General features: G+C 45.2%; 1 protein-coding gene across 2 annotated transcripts; it reads right to left on the bottom strand.

Annotated features, from left to right (window-relative positions):
- Positions 1-66: 66 nt before the first annotated feature.
- Positions 67-20,192, bottom strand: CIZ1 (CDKN1A interacting zinc finger protein 1). 2 transcript variants are annotated; one of them, XM_040531150.1, is made up of 15 exons: positions 19,586-20,192; positions 17,389-17,510; positions 14,756-14,922; positions 13,895-14,030; positions 12,933-12,993; positions 10,167-10,240; positions 9,714-9,793; positions 8,463-8,645; positions 8,006-8,136; positions 7,096-7,180; positions 6,351-6,464; positions 5,846-6,022; positions 5,115-5,184; positions 3,902-4,023; positions 67-1,238 (listed from the first exon to the last, which is right to left on the bottom strand). In XM_040531150.1, exons 1-15 carry the CDS (start codon positions 19,696-19,698, stop codon positions 633-635), a joined length of 2,241 nt encoding a protein of 746 aa, XP_040387084.1. In that variant the 5' UTR covers positions 19,699-20,192; the 3' UTR covers positions 67-632. The 2 variants fall into 2 exon arrangements, with proteins under 2 accessions (XP_040387084.1, XP_040387085.1); XM_040531151.1 differs by lacking the exon at positions 3,902-4,023 and having other exon boundaries at positions 928-1,175; positions 19,586-20,006.
- Positions 20,193-20,469: the final 277 nt, after the last annotated feature.

Below are 20,469 nucleotides of genomic sequence, written 5' to 3'. Positions count from 1 at the left end.
GTGAAGCAAGTCTTACTGTTCTACTTCTGTAGAGTTAAAAGAGTTTTTTGAAAGTTAAAGAAGTTATAAGAAATCTGTTTTATTAAAATCAGTTTGAAACAAAATTTGTTCCTGAGTCTCCACTATGAGAACAGACTGTATTAAGCCTTGTAGTATTAACAAATGACCAAGATGTACATTCTTGCCTAGCTTAGGACACAGTGCTGGTCCAAGAGTGCGCATCTGTGAAAGAAAACCCTTCTGAGGAGCAGAATTGGGCACGCACAGTCTCCCAAGAAATACACTTCTCTGCCTGGAAAGGAAGCAGAGAGGAACTACAAACAATTCTTAGTGGAAAAAAAAAATCTGTATCCATCTACTTCATGAGCCATATCCCCCTATGAAAAAAAATCACATTACTTTCTTCTTTTAGGTTCAACAATCCAAGCCTCAGTCTTTCCACGTAATTGTAGTATCCCAACTATACAAGTAATAATCAACACCATCCCGTATTAGACACGCTAAAGCCAGGCTTATTTTATTCTTAAAATAAAAACAGCAGTAAAGTTGAAGGTTTTGCTCTATTAAAAGACTCCGAAAATAAACATTTCCAGCAAATATCGTATGTAAAGGGCTCTCCCTTTAAGGCCACTCTATCTGGGTTTGCGCCTAGAAGAGCGTCTGCACCCAGCAGAGGTAAGACTGGCTGTCTCACCTTTGGCTAGGGAGGAAGGCTCTGCTGCTGCCTCCTGACCTGCGTTTGTTGCCTCTTTCTGTCCTAAACCCCCTTCACTCCCTGGATCCTGGCAGTTGTCTGTGCCTTCCCTTTGCCCGGCTGCATTGGCTTCCTCCTCCTCATACGCAGCATGTCCCAACAACTCCCCCGCGGCGCTGTTCTCTTCAGGGAGTGGGAAATCGGCACTAGTGGTAGCGGACTTGCTCTCCTCCTGCGGGTTTTCTTCTTCTACAACCGCGATTCCACACATGTCATCAGTCATGCTGGCGAGGCTTTTGCCCTCTGCTACAGAGGTGGCCAGCTCACCCTCACCCTCTGGAGACCTTGAAGTTTGTTCTTGCAGTGCTGACAGCTCTGTACCCTCCTTGTCTATCCCATGATCAGCATTCATCTTCTTGCTGGTATCTACTGTTGTAGCAGGAGGCTGTTTCTGATCATCCAGCAATTGGGAGCTGGAGCCCTGGGAATGCAAAGGAGCCTCGGGGTAGGCAGCTGTGGCACGATGCCTTGCTGCCTTGTATCTCTGTAAACATAAATAAACCAATGTGAGAGACAAGCCCAGCCCAGCGACCGTCACTGCAGCGAGAAGCTGGTCCAGGAAAACCTGTACAAAAACAATGGTGAGTGACAGCTACAATCTGCAAGGGCACAGCCTGTCTCAGCAGCTCTCCTGGCCTGGCTGCTGAGGCTTTCAAGCAGAGAAGGGTCAGCTCCTGTCAGAAAAAGTGGTGATATTAAAAATTTAATTACTTAATGCTGAGTGACTGCATGGCACACATGTGGCTCCTGAGACAAAAATAATGTTTTGGTAACTGTTAATATCAGTCAAACTCAGGACTTTGTAGATACAATAGTGCAAGTGACAGCTCTTGCTCCAGCTAATGCCAGGACCTAACTCTGGACACGTACCCCAGATACATGAGGCTACGCGCTGCCCTTATCTAGAGAGGAGCAGTTTAATGTTCAACAGCCACAGCAAGACTTAAATTGAAAGCTTACGATTTTTCATTCTGCTGATATAATCTCTGCAGTCAGTGAAATTGTTGATAGGAACACTAAGATACCAAGAATATCCTCTTGTTACAAGGTACTGAAGTTGTCTACAGAATAAAGGTAAGCATATTGACAATAAAATGACTCATTTACACTAGCTACCATGATGAGCCAGTAGAGGTCTGTAAAAAGATTGAAATGGCTACTAGCCATTTTCAAGCCTGGATTTCTGAAAAGCAGTGACTCTCTGTAGCTATCTAACATGCAGCAGGAATCTGGTCTTCCAAGTCCCAGACACAGCATGAGATAAGGGAATGAAACAAAGCTCCCTTTCCGCAGCAGTCAGCAGCTCCCCCCACCAAATCACTGTCAGCTTTCTGCTAAAAGGTGCCTTGAACTTGCCCTAGCATTAGACGTGACGATTTAACAAAATTATTTTCAGCACAGTGGCTTTCACCAGTCTAAGCAGTGCTCCTGTAGTCTGCAGTGTGAAATTACAGCATGTCAGACTGGCCGCTTTACATTTTCATTTCGTGTATCATTGCGTTTGTTCTTTCCCTGTTCTCAAATAGTGGAATACATGTAATATTATAATGCAACGGAGCTAGATCAGTCAAGTCATAATGTTGTACCCAAACGTAATCAAGTGTGAGTGTGCCAGTTTGTTTTCAAAGTGATGCTGTAAACTGCCTCACAGCAGACAATTCTCTGCTTTGAAATCCTCTGTTAGCCTACTCTGATGAGAATACTCCAGAAATTGGAAATGATTTAACTCAGACTGTGATGCAGCCAAGCAGACTAGCTATCTGCCTGCAGATATTAAAGGCTGGACTTCTGCCACAAATAATCCCTCCAGGTCACTCCGGTGTCCATTTGAAAAGCATCTGATTTCAGCTTTTAAACGGGCCAGAAGGGAGGCATACACGCTGCTGCTGCAGTTTCACTCTGGGCTGATCTAAAATAAGCCAGGAAAGCTGCAAGGCCAACTCCTTCATTCCAGAAATGACTAGCTGCAGGAGTGGGAGAGGATGAGCAACCCTCAAGGAACAGCTGTAGTGTTCTCTTGCTACTTGCCATTCCAAATCCCCAGCTCTAAGTGCTGGCTTCTGCAGCAACCCCACCTCTCGCTGGAGGCCACAGTGGTTGATGGGGAATAGTTAACTTCTCCAAAAACTAGCAGAAAAACACTAAGATGCAACAATAGCTGGATACATCTGTGGTAGGGAAACAGGTTTTGGGTACTGGTAGAGGACATAGTCAGTGTAGGAACCTCCCTTCTTTCCAGGGCCAGGGAACGCTGCTCTCCTATGCAAGCAGTGGTCACCAAAGGGAGAGGGTAGAGCCAGTGCAAGCCCTGCATACCTATCACAAGGAACTAATCCAGGCCCCTCGCCCCTAGCAAGTCAACAAGGACAGAACAATGGAGGCAGATTCCAGGGCAGCCCAGTAGGGAAAGCTAGATATGAAAGCAGCAGGGGCAATACTGCATCTTTAGCTGGAGCCAGTAAAGCAAAGGAACAGCATCAGCTGGCAGAGCTCTGTGCTAAGGAGTTTTCTAGGAACATGTAGCATCAGACTGACTGACTTCCTTCCTGTTGCAGGCTGACCCTGGGGACCAAACGTACTCTTACAGCTTGTAGCTTCCACCACGGTGTGCTGTGATGTTAAATTTCCAGATTTCTAAGGTGAATATCTGATTTTACCAGGCCCCTTCACGGATGAATCACACCTTCAACTTCGGCTAAAGGAGCTGTTCCTGTAGTCACTGTAGTATTCCATGAGAAGATGCGTGTGCATCAGCTTTCTTTAAAATGAACAGCCTCTTTCTGTCTTGTTCTTTCCCCATTTTGACCCACCTGTAATCTGTCTAACAAAGAAAAGAAGAGGCCTAGACTCAACAACAGACTCCACAGGCTCAGCAAACAGAGCAGACACTCTGAGGAAGATTTCCAGCCAGAAACGGGCAACAAGATGACAGCAGCAGTAGCTAGGAAAACAGGACTGGACTGGTTTTAGATCTAAAGGGGTGAATGGGAAACAAGCACAGAGCACACCAGGAGAAAGCTGTGGCACAACGCACACCAAGGATGATGGAAATGAACTGAGGACAAGACAGCTAATGTGGTGGATTCACTGAAGAGACACGCACAGGGGTAACAAATGCCAGGCCATGCAATCGCCAAAGGGTCTAACCTGAAAGTTCTCAAAATGCATCAGGGACTTGCAGTGTGCGAGCCGGGCAGCAGAGTCGCTATGGTAGAATTTGTGACACAGCCTGCAGAGGTAACCTGCGACGGGGACCAGAAAATCCAGGCCTGCGAAACGGGAGGGGAAGGGAAATCACAGATCACATTGAATGGAACTCAAAATAATGAAAGTATGTTAAAAGGGAAATTAAAGGAGGGGAGGGGAGAAGAAGAAGGAAAATTGGAAAGCTTTGCTTCTGTTAATCAGGGGTTTGCAAGATGACTTGCTGAATATCTTGTCTTACCATGGAATGGCTGTGTGCTTGATATTCAGAGAGAAATCTGGCTGCCAGAGCAAAGAAACTACACAGAGCATTAAGGGGAAAAAAGAAAAAAGAATACAATGGAAAACTACAGAGAACATGTGATCTAATGTAATGGGATCAAACCAAGCAGAAGACAGCAGGCGCGCAAGAGGAACACGCAGAGAACATTCACAGCATGAATCATTATTCCATCTGCCACACAATAGTGGAAGGTTACAGCGATATGGAAGATAGGTGTAAACAGCGCTCTCCTTGGGCACAAAACAGCCTCTGCAGAGCTGCCCTCTTCGCAACACAAGTGGCCGTTAGAGGTTTGAAGTCAGAATCGCTTACAGGGTGGGGACGAGACACAGCCATCTGGAGGCAACGCTGCCCACCAGTCCAGCAACGTGTCTGAATAACCACTAGGTAGAGCGTGGGGGTTCTGAAGCAGAGGAAACATGCACAGTTTGGGCTCTGGCAGAGAGCTCGATACTGTCAGTACTGCTCAGTATCTCTGTACAAGCTGCATTTGTGCTGGAAAGCATTCTAATCAATATGCTTTCAGGCTCCATCTTTCCAGAGCATCCCTCGTTTGCCACCTAGCTTATTCAGTACTCCTACCCTATTTGTTCCATTTCCTGCCTTGTCAAGGTGTCTGGCTCTCACCCTTTCTTCCTCAAAGGGAAAGACAGCTGACAAACATCAATCACATCCTCACATTTTATCTCAGTATAAGAGAGCAACTTAGCATTTCTCCAGGCAGCAGTGACTTGCACCAGTCTGATGCAGGTGCTGAAGCAATATGGCCAAAGAATTCATTACAGCAGTAGACAGAGACCATCCTCCCTTACAGTTACAGCATGCGGCCGGAGAAGGCTCTGTGGGCCTTAGTGTTCAACTGTGCTCGCTTACCATAGGCAGTGTCTGGACAATACTTCTCACTTCCTTCGTAATCCTCCAAAGACACTTCCTTCAGCCCAGTCTGGAAACCAAAAGAGCATTAGTGCCTAGCCAATATCTATGCCAGTTCCCTTCTTGGGACGTTACATTTTTCTGGCAAGTTTGGGAGTAAAACAGATGATTCACACACCAGAGACGGAGTTGCACAGCATATGTTTAGGGCCAGATACAAACCTCAATGTCAGGAGGCCGCTTCACTGCAAGGGTTAAAAACACCCCTTACACTCAAAGCCTGAAGTAGCTTAGCCATGTACCTCCTCTTGGTAACAGCTCTCTACTGGGAAAATGATATTTATCAAGATAAACCTCCACACATATGTTTGCTATGAGACCAAGCTGCTGCTGGGCTATTCAAAGAGACTATGTCAATGTCTTTGACAGGAATTTGTTCCCCTGAAAACACATCGCTTATGCTCCTCAACAACAAGGTAATGTTTGAAGGCACCAGTAGGAGCTGTACAGCACAGCAGAAACACCCTTCTGCATCCCACACATAGTGCCTGATTCTCCTTTGCACCGTCCTGTGCTCTGGAAGAACTCCAGGGCCCTCACCCTCCTGCTGTAGGGTGCAAGGTTGGCTAGACTCTCTAAACCCTGAGCTCAAGCAGACAAGACCAAATAAGTCACAGGAACCCACAGCAGATTCTCAGATAGATCAGTCCTTCTCCATTTGCATGGCATACCTGCTTGGCAGCAGAATCCTCATTCTCTACCAGCACTACATCAAGGTCATCTTCATCCTCACCAATTCCTTCCTCTTCCTCCTCCTCCTCATCATCTTCAAAACAGCCAACAGCATCCACTGTGATCAACTCCTCTGAATCTTCTGGGCTGCCCAACTCCTTCTCTCCCATTCTCACCTGTCAGGTACAGAAAAGAAAGATCAGATCAACTCCACACTCTCCATCTAACCAAGGAAGACCTCAGGCTCTGAACAGACTGGATGGGACTGCAAGAGAGGCACAAAGCTATCTCGTTTGCAGACAAACCCAACTCCTTGCCCCTTTCTCACTCAATTTCTTTAAGCTCTGACAACTGGAATCCAGACAAAGATTAAAATTGAAAACAGGGTTTGAAGACTGCAAGCCTTCTTTTCATCCCTGCAGTAGTCTGAGAAGCTGAAAGTTAACCTGCTCTGTAGCGTAGCTACCTCCAATGTTGCGCAGCTCTCCACTCAGGCAGTATTACCTCTTTGGCTTTCTGTTTGTGCTCAGGGGATTTCATATGCTCCACAAACTTGCGAGGGGTCTTGAAGTGGCGGCTGCAGACAGTGCAGAAAGGACGAAGTGAGCGTTTGGCCAGCTAAGGAAAGAAGGATGAGAAGATCTATTAAGTCACAAAAAGCACCACTGAAGAAATGCAGATAGATCTTTGGCAAAACAGACTCACAGCCCTGCACCTAAAACAGGGAGACCACAAAAAAGGGGGCTTATTTTCAAGAAAAAGGGCTTGCTACCTCCTATCTGCCAAAACAGTGGAAAATATGCAGAGCAAAACGTGTTTTGTTAGAGGTGTTCTGGAATTATTTCCCTAGGAGCCAACAAATACACACATAATAAATATAGTGGCCTGCCTAAATTTTAGCTTGAAAACTTACAGGCTGCCCACCAATTCCTCCATTCAACTGATTAGGTAAGAACAGTAGGCCCTTTCTGAACATTTATTCAGAAAAGTCAAGGATCAAAATGGCCTGAAGCACCTCTATACTGACATAGCGTGGTAACTGGAAGTTCAACCCATACTGGTGTTCACAGGCAGCAGGTAGCACAGGAGTGCCCTCAGACAGCAAGAGCGTTACTGGCAGAACTTTCTGTGTATCTCTCCACTCCAATCACCTCTCCTTTGCTGCTCGGGGAGCAGGAGATGCTAGACACTTCCACTCAATCCCCACAAAAGGTCAGTGCAAAGATGACATCCGTGCCATGGCTGTTACCTTGTGTTCCTGGGTCCTGCGATGTTTGATAAGATCCCCGGTGAAGTGTATCTGACAAGTGTTACACCACCGCTGCTGGGTCTCTCTGAAGTGACAATGGATATATCTGTAAGTCACACCTTTTTACATTCTCCATGGAGTACTGCAATTTGCAATCTGTTCTCAGCATTATTTTCCTCAGTACTCCTATCTCCACAGGCTTGGATTTATCTTATCCCCTTCCCAGCCCCTTACATAGCAGGTATAGCTCACGCTGACAGAAAGGCACCAGTTAGAACAAGTCTCCAATTTGATCTGCTGTATTAAAAACTGCACACCAGGTCAAAAACACCTTCTTTTCTCCAAAGGCTGTTTAGCTTGGAGAAGAGAAGGCTCAGGAGAGACCTTATTGTACTTTACAATTACCTTAAAGGAGGTTGTAGTGAGGTGGGGATCAGGCTCTTCTCCCAAGCACCAAGTGATAAGATGAGGGGAAACAGCCTCAAGTTGTGCCAGGGGAGGTTTAGGTTGGGTATTAGGAGAAATTTCTTTACTGAAAGGGTTGTGTGGCATTGGAATAGGCTGCCCAGGGAAGCGGTTGAATCGCTATCCCTGGAGGTCTTCAAGAAACATGTAGATCTAGAGCTTAGTGGCATGGTTTAGTGGGGGACTTTATTACTAGGTTAAAGGTTGGACTAGATGATCTTAGAGGTCTTTTCCAACCTGAATGATTTTATGATTCTATGAAAATTCACACTGGTATCCTTTACCAAGAAGGAAGGAAGATGCCTGAAGCAGATTAAGGCCCCAGAAACCAGAGGGATTTCGTACATTATCCTAGGATACAGAGGCACCCTCGTGCCCTGAGGAATTTTGAAACTCATGTAGGTCCTTGTTCAGGTTGTGTTCTCTATCTCGGATCAACACTCACCCATCTTTCTCTGCCAGCAACTTCTGCTCCTTCACCATAGGCAGTAGTGAAACAAAACAAATGTTGCTCATGTGCTGAATCTCCCCAAGGCGCTGCTGGTGCTGAATTCCAGCCATGTGGGATTGGAAATTCTAAGAGAAGGTTAGGAGAAAGATCCATTTAAATGTATTCAAAATACAGAAAATAATAGGTATGAGCTATGCTTTCCATTCTCTTGACTGCTATGTAACAATGAAATGGTATAAAAGCTTAAGAGCATGGCTGCCTGTGGATCCACCCACATTCGTTCCCTAGCAGGTTGCCTGCCAGCTCCTCAGAAGAGGTTTACTTTATCTGCACGCCTGTCATCATTTTTTATATTCCTCTGGCTAACAAGTCTCCTGCTGCACCCATGGCAGCTGGCCATCGAATTCACTTCTCTTGACAGTCCACCCCAGTCAGACCTGCGGATTTATACCTGCTGACTGCAGCAGTTGGTCTTGCAGATATAACAGTAGAATTTAAGGACTGATTCAGGGCTGGGATCAGCTGTGCCCACCTCGCAGGTCCAGTGCCCTGGTTTCAGAGCTGTTGTACTGATAGCTCTGCTCTCGCTGCTCTGCTGGATAGTTACTTTCAGTGAACCTCCAGAGCTCAACACCTGTCAAAAGAAGGAATCAAGACTAAGTCCAACCTCTCGGTAGAAGACATTAAAAATTACACATGCTTTCTAGATGCGACCTAAGCTCTCTATCCCTTTAGAAAGTACATTTAAGCTTGAATCCACAGGAGGCTGATAAGAAAGACTCACACTCCTTCTCCCAGCACTGCTAGATCAACAGCTCCTGTGTCATGGTACCAGGCCTATTAGTACAAATGTTTTTTTGTACAGCCTCTGTAGACACTGTATGATCCAGTCACTGGAGATGAACAACAAATGATATTGGGTGGTCCCTTGGTAAGGGACACTATCAGCTCATGCTTTCCTGCAGAACAAAAGGCAACTCAAAACCACACCTGACACAGGAAAAAACTCATACAAGGGCAGGATGATACATTTGACCACATTTTTAAGCCTCAAATGTCTTCAGTTATGGAAGATTGAAGTCTGACTCACAGCACGGGTTAAATCTTGTCTGCTTTCACAGATTTACACAGTGAAAGAGATGGTTTAATGTCTAGCACATGGGCAAGGTATATCATGTAAAAAAAGGCTTTCAGGTTGCTAGCTTCACTCACCTCAGCTTTTCCTAGATGTCTTTCAGAAACATAGACTCTCACTATCTGCTCAAGCCTGCTGTGATAGCAAGTCCTACAGCAGCTGCATCTTTCCTACCATCACCCAATTTTCTTACGTCTGTTCTTCAGCAACAAAAGGTGTATTTTTAGCTGTGTCCCTTTAATATATAGATTTTTCAGTGGCTTTTTCAATTCAACTTTCCATCTTTCCATATGAGCACTGAACTCTTAGCCGAGACCAGCATCCACAAACAGGCAGCAGTAGGTAAGGTAGAGGCTAGCAGAGGTACAAAAGCAGCAAGTCAGAGCAGACTGTGCACTAATTACAGACATATTATGCCTTATTGCTAGGGACGACAGCTTACAGCAGGAGACAGAGCTCCAGACGTGGGTGCCATCTGGTTCCCAGTGGCAACAGGCATCTCTGGGATGGAGGGGGAGGTTGTATGTTCTATAGCACCCCAGCCTGCTTGGAGCGGTGTCTGCTTACCTCAGGAGCTTTTGGTTCCTCAGAGAATTTCCTCTCTTTAGAGAGATCTTCAGCTGCGTACTCCTTTACATTGTCTGTATCTAGGGACAGAGAGTCTTTTCAGCTGCCTTAAATCAAAATAGCAATGACAGAAAAAAAGAAAGCAGCAGGTGAATGAAGTCAGGGAGCTTTCCCCGCAGTGCTGCTGGCCATAAGCCCAGCATACAAACCTTTCTCCAAATAAATCCTTATTAAAGAGGGAAACTCTTCCCATCATTTGCAAGGCAACCGTAACAGTTTTAGGGGACTATGTTTGGATTTGGTTCCTACATTTTCTCCTCCTTTCCCCATCCTGTACGATTGGAGAGGAGGGCATTTCTGAAGAGACTCACAGGATCCAGGGTTGCTGACAGTTAAGTGCAGTTCCAGAAAGGCGTGCCCTAAAAGTGCAAATCACAGTGCTCAGCAACTCACCATCAGCTTGGCCATGGGTGCTCGACTCTTCCTTGATGCCTGCTGCAACCTCTAATGCAGACTCTTCAGTCATACTTCAGGGATATCAAGAAAACAACCTTATTTGCCATGTTATAGATCAAGAGACTAAGAAAGCACACCAAGGCACAGGCTGGGGTCTAAGCTACCACACTCTCCACTAAACCCCCCTAATTAATAAGCTACTGGAAGTGTATTTCAGGCAGGGATTCAGCAGAAATAAATGAAAGCAATGCAGAGAAATAAATGAAAACAATGGAGAGTGATCATTCTAGAAGAGGTTCAGAAACAGCAGCCAAATAGACTGGACAAGAAAGTTACAAATCATTCTTTGGATCACTGCCCTCTCCTACTTGAGAGGCCTGCAGAGAAATAAGCTCATAGAGGAAATATTCTTAGTAAGAACTCTCAGAGTTCATTCCTTTGATCGGTGACCTGCAGGGAAACTGCAGAACCTGGACATCACTCCAGGTTGCTCTGTGCATGAGGGAACAGAGAGGTTCTCAATTACATCTTACAGGGATTTCATCATAACAGCCTGTTCTATTTGTATCAGTCATGCTTCATTCCAGAGTCCCTACAGTTCCGCTTTTGGGGGAAGTAGAGCTGTACAGGACACAAATCAGAGGACTTTGCTTTGTTTTCTTTGGTACTATAATCTACTAAGGAGAAAAAGACCCCGGGGAGACTGCCGAGAAAAAACGGCTGACTTGCAGAGGACACTCACTATACTTCACAATGCCTTTCCCCATCTCCCATTTTTCCATCAGGACTAACACCTTCACCACGGCTTGAATGCCTTCTCCCTCAGGCGAGCCTGATACCCCGCCTGCCAGTATCCTGCTGCCAACAGGGAACAGCAGGAACATTCTGCACAGGCAAGAACGCAGACTGTGCAGGTACTGAGCCCTGTGATCCAAACACACACACCCCCCACATAATTTATCAGATTGATAAGTGAAAATGTAACTGGGTTATACGGCTATAAATATACAGCAGGGTTTGGGCAGTGCAAACATGATGAAAACAAGAGTGGCTGGCATTAACATTATTTGTCAAGTGCTGCCAACAGGCTCAACACTATACCACACACAGATGGTGACAGCACTCCAGGGCAAGGGTTTGCAGCCTAAACTGCAAATCTAGGGAGCAATCTAGGGGAGCAAAAGCCATCACAAGCAGGAGCTAAGGAGGAAATGGTATTATATGGGTACTTGTCAGGCCATGCTAGAAGAACTGGGTGTTCAAGGAGGATTTGAAGATGAGTGCTTTCTGCACTGGAATGAGGATGTTGTTCCAGGCATACAGATGGCACATAGGAGAAAAAGCAGAAGTGGGAAAAACCTGAAATGAAGAAGGAGGCTGGTATTCCTGGCCAGAGGGAAATGGAACGATGAAACAAGAAACAAAAGTGTGACACTAATGGGGGGAGACCTATTCTTATCTGTGAAGGGCATTATGAGAACGGTAAACTATTTTTTTTCAGAGCTATCACCTATTCATTAAAAGTAAACAGAAACACTTCAAAAAAAGCTAAGGAGTGATCTATTTTAACTAAATACCAGCCATAAGTTATGCATCAAATCTGGCAGTCCCTAGCTACTGCTTAGGAGAGGATTTTCCTAATAGCAGGTTTGCTGCAGCAAGATCTGTCATTCCTCGGACTTGATTCTTTTTTTTTTTGAGTATATGTAACAGGACTTTGATTAATACCCTACTAAATATTAATGTAATTAAAATTAAATTAGCTTTGGCAAACAGATTAACAAAACATATGCTCAAATGCATTTGACTTAGCTTTAATTGAATTTATTCACTTTCTTGCTAATTTGCAGTCCATAATTCACAATGGTCCCTGCTCGAATAATATTTATCAGTCTTTAATGTTTTACATGATGAAAGTATCATCAGAACATCAAAGTAATCCTGGAATATTCTCCCTAAAGCTAGCCATTAATCTCTAATCTACAGATGGGAAACAGAGAGGTGAGGAAACTTGTCCGAAACCACGCGGTGAATTGTTAACAGGGAAGATAAGAGGACCCAGGAGCCCTGACTCATAGTCATTAACATATGTCAGAGAATTCTCAAATCAATGCCTCCAGAAATCTTTATTCACTTCCTCCTCTTCTCCCCCCGCACCAGCTCACAGTGACAGTTCTGGGAGAGGTACAGCACCATGCAGATGGCATGCGGCGCTCTGTAACGTGCCTTCCCACTAGATGGCAATGCAGCCTTGCCTGTGCCTTCCTGCACCCTCTGGAGAGGCAGGGAGTGCCAAGATCGGCCTACAACGGCCAGTTCGCCTGTGCGCTGCACAACACTTGCAGATAATAGGATTGCCTTTGTTTATTTTTACCTAACAGCCAGGGGTACTGGCAAAGACGATCTTTGCAGAAAGGATACAGAACTCAACGCCCATGAATATGGGCTTGGATATCAGGGAGTACTGATTCTCTTCCCTTTCTCATTCCACAAAATAAACCATCCTCTCCTATGCCCACTGTACCTAACATATCCCAAGGCTTTCTTCTCTTCTGATACCTGGCTGCTCATTTCTCTTTTTTTGGCAGTTAGGCAAGAGGTTTAGAGAAATATATCATTCCAGATCTCAGCAAGCATCACGAGATTTTCACAATCATTTGAAATACCTCCTAAATGCCAGATATCAGGCCAGTACAGTACTGCCCAAAACTAGACAATACCTCTAAAGCCCGTAACTATTTCAATACCCCATTCAATAAATACCTCTTCAGTCTTTTTGCTGCAGGCTCAGTGTTCAACACGGATTCTGTTGGAGTTCTTGGTTCTGCAGGAACACAGAAGATTTCCTCAGCAAAGCAAACCATGCCACCACAAGCACATTCCCTAACTGAATGGTCAGTACCAAAAAAATCCCTGCTATTTTAGAGCAAATAGTACTATACACTTGCTTATTCTGAATTTGAGAATTGTAGTGACAAGGTTAGATAATTCAAGAAATTCATGACCTAAGAGATCTGAGTTTTACTGCAGATGTCACTAAGAGGTGGGGTCCAGAAAGAAATCCATACTTACATCTACTAACTGGGTCTTAGTCCTATACCTAGGTGACAAGAGCCCAGATCACTGGAATATTAACATATGTCAAGTGGCATAGCCATCTGACAGCAACCCTTTACTCAGGTAACTTTCCCTACCACATACACCCTGGCCACAACCTCACCATGTTCCTGCATTTTTGAGTATGCAAAAAGAATATTTATACTTCTGTATTGTACAGACACTGCAAGAGATTCAGTGCCAGTTTCAGTTCTGACAAGTGGAGCACTCGTTCAACTCATCTTTTCCTTAGCAAGTTGACTGGGACTGGTTCTGCTTCATGTTTTTAACTCCATGAGATGTTCGATTCAGCATGGGTAAGGCAATGTGGAAGTTTTAATTTCAAACCAGTTCTCTTTCCTCCCTCCCATCTCAAACGGAGCTCAGTGTCAAGATGCATTCTGAGAGATTTTCATGCAAGAGATATGGAGCTGGCTTACAAGTATTAAAAATATCAAGATAATAGTACATATAAAAAGCATCAAAAGCAGAAGGTCGCAACAGACAACTTAGGTATTTACAATTAGAGAAAAAGGTAAGACTAAAGACATCTCATGTCATTGCTGCAGGAATAGCCATGAGGAGTTTATTGTCTGGAAGCATTTGTTTCACTACAGGCTCCCTCTTACCTGTGGATGGAGAGGAGTTGTTCTGCTCTGACCCTGCTTGCACTTCCTCTGGGATTTCCATTTTCTCATCACCTTGCGTCTGAGATGAAGAACCTGCATCTAGTTCCCGCTTCCTGTCAGGGACCCTCTGGAAATCCTGCAACAGGCAAAGTGTCTCTAGAGGAAGGACAGTCCAAGTGTGGAAGTCTACCTTATCCAGCACATCGTTCTGACAAAATGGGATCAAATATGCAAAAGCTAATCTAAGAGGGGAGAAGCACTGGGTCAATCAATCCAAAACCAACTTCCAGGACAAAGATGTCTTAATGGTGGAAGGTGAGAATGTTCAATTTTTCTAGCATTTTCCAAAATACTAAACATTTTTTTGAAATTAATTTTTACGAAATCCACATTACCAGATATAATTCTGACCTTAAAAAGGAAAAACAGCCCAAAGAGGCAGAGTGACATGTCCATGGCAGCAGCAGGTCATTTGGGAACACCAAACTGCTCTGAAAGGCTGATGGGGTAGAAACTCTGGCCTCTGTAAAGCAAAGTACTCAGCCAGGATTTCTTTTACTGTTATTACTCTGAAGTTGGTACCTCTAAAGTCTCCTTTCATTTTATATCTAAACTGTTGTGCTATGAGGAACTCTGTCCTGAGCAAGAACAGACAAAAGACCTTAGCATCAAAAATGTAAATATGGGCCACGAGAACTTTAGGGATGGACTTCTTTCTGCATTTCTTTGTTAGCAGTATGGTGCAAAAACAGTTTTCACTGTAAAGTTCTCTCCTTTTTGTTCTTTACCTGCAATACAGTCAACCACTGCAAGTGCAAAAGGAGCACAAAGCTCCTAAACAGTTGGAAGCTACAAGCTCACCTTGCGAAACATCCGGTTCTGCCGCTGGAAGGGAAGGCTGGGGAAGCCCAGGCGAGTGGGCTTTAATGAGACCCCAACAGGTGGTGGCCCTAGGAGGGAATGTCTTGTAGCCTGAGGAAAAAACTGCTGCAGTGCTGGGGCTGTCATGTTAAATCCACGCAAGTTTCCTACAAATACAAACACACAGCACATCACCACCCTGAGACATGCAAAGTAGAGAGAAAATCTTCCCCCCATACAAGCAACAGGGAGAGAAGGGAAGGACTCTTCCACATGAGACACTGGACTGTACTGGGTGCCATATGAGCACTCTATGCTCTACCCATTTTAGTCCCCACAGAACAATTTGATCTGATAGCAACTATTACTATATATTGGGCTATTTAATTACGATTGTCACTGCAGGCTAAGATCATTAGAGCAATTATCTGATCTAAGCACACCAGTGCTTGTGTTTGCAAGAAAACAAGTCTCGTTTTACAGAAATTCTCTGTAAAAAAAGAAAAATTCATCCCACATTTGTGCAGCTGGCAGCTCATGCCATACCACGGATGCTATTTAACACTGGCCAGAAACAGCATTTCATTTAAAACAACACTGGACTTTTCAAACAGAGATTTGACAGTCCTCTCTGCCACCTTGTTATCAAGCAAGCTCAACATGTCAAGCTAAACTGAGACATTTGCGATGCTGCCATTTCCAATTGTAATGCTCTGCTTTCTGAACGGTTCTCTTCAGCATCCACAGACCATTAACAGTCTCAACAGTCCCTTCCAAAGGCGGTCCCCCATTTCAGGGGATAAGGGAATGGAAGCGTACAGATGCCTCAGCCACTCCCTGAGAAGCTGTCTACCATTCTGGGAATCTGGACTTATACTGTAATTTTTTACTTCTCACTTGAATAAGTGCATATTCCAACTGCTGAGCTGTTAAAACAGGCTAGAGAAGACTGGAGACAGGCACCCAACATTTGAAGTTAAGCTACATTGCTTAAAACCTGGAATACAACAGGGAGCACACCCTATGTTTGTCTTCAGAAATAATCTAATCTCTTATTACCTATCATAAATAATCTCTTACTGTGAAAATATGTAGCTGCATTAAAAAAACAATACACCTATAAGGCAAGAAATCATCTCCTGCTCTTGCTTTAGTACCTGCAAAGAACCAGGCATACATTACAAAGTATTTATTTTTCTTCCTAATCCCACTGCTGAAGCGGTATACAGCCAATAAAGTATTTATGCTGGTGTTTCCCAGGTACAGAAATACTACAGCACCAGATATTCTTCCATGTAATCCAAATGTGAAATGACCCCAAAAAATTCAGATCCCAATAAAGGGCCAAACGAATATTACATCTGTACTGCATGTTACCCATGGCTAGCTGATATAGTGTACTGAAAGAGAAGTCACAACACAACTCAGCATATAGAGGTGAAAAGAAAGAGGGACAACATTAAAACAAAGTGCCGTAGAGTGTTCATTAATAAACCTTCTCCTGCTCTCATATCTAATTTGCCTCAGGTCCTCAGCATACTATTTAAATACGACTTCTCAATAAGAGGTTTTGCTTTAGAGAAAAGGCCAGACTAGGCTAACATTAAATGTATCAGAAAGGAGAATGACTGACTAAAGCACAGTCAGACTATTTTCCCCTGACGCAAATACATGCATCAATCTCCAGAATGTGGCTTGTTCTTCATTACTGCTAGTTTCCCTACAACCTGACACAGGACTGTAGAGAGCCACTGGGGTCACTAGAGAGCCCTCTTGCTAAATGGGCAAGAGAACAAAAGGCAAGTTAACAACATGCAGAATAAATCTATTGTCTTCACGTCAGGGCAGGATTCACAAACAAGAGAAAAATTCTAAGCTTTAACCTAAACTAGTAACATTAAAACTGTCCCAGGTACACATCTGTGTTGAAAACATGTATCAGGTTAAGACAAAAATAAAAACATAGCTTTATTCCTAATATCTTTATGTTAGCAATGCTCTTATTAAGGCAGCTTCATAAATTTGTTTTGAAAATATATCAAAAATCCACTTCTGGAAATATAATGATGTTGCCCAATCCCAGTGATATTACCCACCATGTCAGTCATTTCAGGGAATCAAAATTCCACACAATTGAAACCCAAACCATTTTTCACCACAATATGCTTTATTTGTTTGTATTCCACTAAGCTTGGACAAAGACAAGCATCTACTTTTGCAAACGAGGTTAGTGTAATGTAACAGACAATGAAATAAATTGGTTAAACCTCCCAAATGAGATAAATAATAAATCATAAAAATATAAGTATTTTCTCTAATTATATTGGTGGAAAAATACTCTTTCCATCAAGTCTAAGAGGGAAGGTGTTTCCAATGCACATATTTAATATTAACCTGATAGCTTCTAGTGCTATTCCTAGTTGTGAACGCTTAGGCACATGGGATTTTCATCAACTGAAGAACCTCTGTGATGTGTGCTATGGACAAAGTTGAAGAGGAAAAAGAGATGATAAAGAGAAATGCCAAATACAAACACTGCAATGGTTCAACAAGAAATAGCCATACTATGGCTTCAGTCCATGAAGGGTGATTAAATAACTCCAGTAAGTAAGCGTCTCCCATAACGACAGTACCTTGCATCTGTTGCATGAGTAAGGCCCGCTGAAGCATAGGATTGGCATTGAGTAGCGATGGTTGATTTGTTGCACGTAAGCTCAGCATCTGTTGCTGTTGCGGTGGTGGTGGCGGCAAACCCCTGGAAAAGAAGGTATTAATCATAAGAATCCAATAAAAAACCATACCCTTCATTTTCAGACCCCTAACAAGTACAAAACGGAGGAGCAAAGAACAGCTGAAATGCTCATATACATGCATGAAAAGATACCGTACACCAGCACTGTATCCGCTTTCTTCCACTCTCCTGGAATTTCCAAAGCTGACAGATTGTCTATCAAGGAATTTGAGGTCAGAGAGAACTCCTTAGCACCAAGCCCACATAAAGCCTGTCAAGCAGCATAAAAAAAGCCCAGGAGCTGACTGCAGTTCTACAGAATTATACAGCAGCTCTTCAGCAGAGACTAGCAATCTAGATCAGCAGCTACATTTAACAACAACAACAAAAGTTCTAAAAACCAGGGAGTTTTCTCAGTAGCTTAAAGCACATTTTCCAAAATCTACGCCTCCCACACAGAGCCAGACAGGTCACAATTGTAAATGGTGCCCCCTAACTGCAAGAACAGGACGATAAAATAAAGCACAGCCTTCGTATTTAAAACATGAGGAGGAAGAAGTGAGCTGAAAAGGACTCTCCAATCCTAAGGAGGGTGGAGCAGGCATGAGACAAAAGTCTGAAGAAACGGGCACGCATTTCTTCAGGCGATTGCAAGGTCAGGCCCACCTCTAAAAACAACTGCTGACACAGCTAAATCTGTCATAGGGCTGTAAACAGGTACAAATATGGATCAAAATAACCATGCTGAGAAAAAAACAACCCCTTGACAGATTTTACAGCAGCTAATCTTCACATTTCCTGCTCTAGATTGTTCCAGTCTCAGAGCAAAGAAATTTATGCCAGAAAAAACATACTTTTAAAGGTACGAGATGCATCCATGCTATCTCGCAGCCTCACATTTGCATTTTAAGAGCAGCTTTGGTTACAGTTTTAGACATACAAAAATGGAAGATTTAGGGAGATGAATGTTTCTAGAACAGAAAGATTCCCACGTTTCTCTCATAACCATATGCTTTGTATGGATAAAGTCATTTTTTATAATTTATTAAATAAGGAATTAACTTTGCTCTTAAATTCACATCCTCTTGCTGTGAATTTCCAGAGCATAAGCCTTTACAGAGCACAGTAACTGCAATTAAATACATCATTTCAGAGATTTTTTTATTAGTTCAATAAATCTCAGCTCATCAGGGACAACTGTTTGAACCAAAACAGCTATTTTCTCTCTTGAATTTTTTTTTTTAGGAAACACTGTTTATTTTCTTTTTTAAAAAAATTCTGGCAGGCATTATTTGTCTTCTAACAAACAAAACGCAATTTTCTCCCCACACACGCCCCATAATGCTCAGTCATATCCTCAGCCGTTGTGCCACTGCAGAAACAAGTTGCCTTAACAGCATCCACTAACCTCGCCCTGACCAGAAGACCCAGGGAGAAAAAAAAAAAGCAACTGAAGTTCAACCACCATAATAATTTTTTTTTTTATAAAACTACAATACTGAAGTGTGCATCTTTATTCAACAAGGCTCAGTGAGGTGCATAGACACGTTTCTGGGGGAAGAAGCATTTTCCAGCGAACTCCCTGCTGGCTGAGGAGCGACCACCCCAGCGCTCCCGCTCGCTGCGAGGGCAGCCTCTTCCCTTCGGAGCATCTTGCTTTATTCGCTCAACCCCAGGGCATTTTACATCCCCTCAGGGATTTCAGCGCCGGGAGCAGCCCTGGCAGGCTGATACCCATCTCCCAAAACGCCGTCTGAAGGGAGCGGGAGGGTCACGGCGCACCCGCGGCCCTTCGCGCCCCCAGGGCCCGCTCCTCACGCCTCAGCCCGACCCGCCCGGCGGCGCGGCCTCCCCACAGCGGGCTGCCGGCCCTCAGCCCTCGCCCCCCGGCTCCCTCCCTCAGGAATCACCCGCATCCTCGTCAGCACCCACACCGCCCTCAGCACCCCCGGCTCCCCTCCAAGCCTCTAAGGCCTCCACCAGCGCCCGCCCCCGCCTCCCTTTGTCGCCTTCCCCGCCGAGGGAGGGCGAGGAGGGACGGAGGCGAGCGGTCCCCCGGGCCAGGCCCGCGATCCCCGGCCTCGCGTAGCGGCGCTTACCGGCCTCCCTGCTGCGTCGGGGGATGGTGGTGGTGGTGGTGGTGGTGCTGCTGCTGCTGGAGGAGGTGCTGGAGCTGCAGCAGCTGCTGCTGGAACTGCTGCTGGTTGAACATGGCTGGGGAGCCCCGAGCGGGGCGAGCCTGAGACAAAACACGGGAGGGCGAGGGAGGCACCGGCTGCGGGGCTGGCGCCTACCAGCCCAGCAGCCATTGAGCAGGGGAGCCGCCGCCGCTGCCGCCCATTCATTCACTGAGCCGATCCCCCCCTTCCTCCTCCTCCTCCTCCTTCTTCTTTCCCCCGGGGTCATCGCAAGCAGCAGCCCGTGGAGGAGGTTTCCAAACCCCACCTCCTAAAAACACGCTCTCACCCTCCCCTCCTCGCCGAGCCCGCAGAGCTCCCCGCGCCCCCTTCTTCCCTTCCCTTTTCCCATCCCCTCTTCCCTGCCCTCCGGCACTCACATCGCACCCCGGGGCTCTCACCGCTCCCCACCAGCCGCCTCCATCTTCCCGCCGGGGACAATAAACCACCTGCCCGGCCCCGCTCCCCGGCCCAGCCCGGGCAGGAGGCAGCTCCTTCTGGAGGGCTGGAGGACCCAGCCGCTCCGAGAGGGCGTCCCTGCAAGGCTTGCATCACCCCCGGAGCCTCCTCTCACATCGCCCCGGCTTGCGACACCTCCATTTCTCGTCCCCCGCACAGAAGCGGGGTCCCTCGGCCCTCGAGAGGGCTGGGAGGTGATGGGCACCATCTGTCCAGGGCTGGGGCAGGGGGAATTTTCAATAAGCGGCTGAAGAGGAGGAGCAGATGGTAGCCGACTACATTGCTTTTCTGCCTTTTTTTTTTTTTTACCCCCTTTTTGTTTGTTTGTTTTTAATAGTCCAGGGGAA

The sequence above is a fragment of the Cygnus olor genome, chromosome 19, assembly GCF_009769625.2.
Source record: "Cygnus olor isolate bCygOlo1 chromosome 19, bCygOlo1.pri.v2, whole genome shotgun sequence".
NCBI classification, from domain to species: domain Eukaryota; kingdom Metazoa; phylum Chordata; class Aves; order Anseriformes; family Anatidae; genus Cygnus; species Cygnus olor.
Note: the sequence above shows the minus strand (reverse complement) of the source record. Positions and strands in the feature narration are given on the sequence as shown.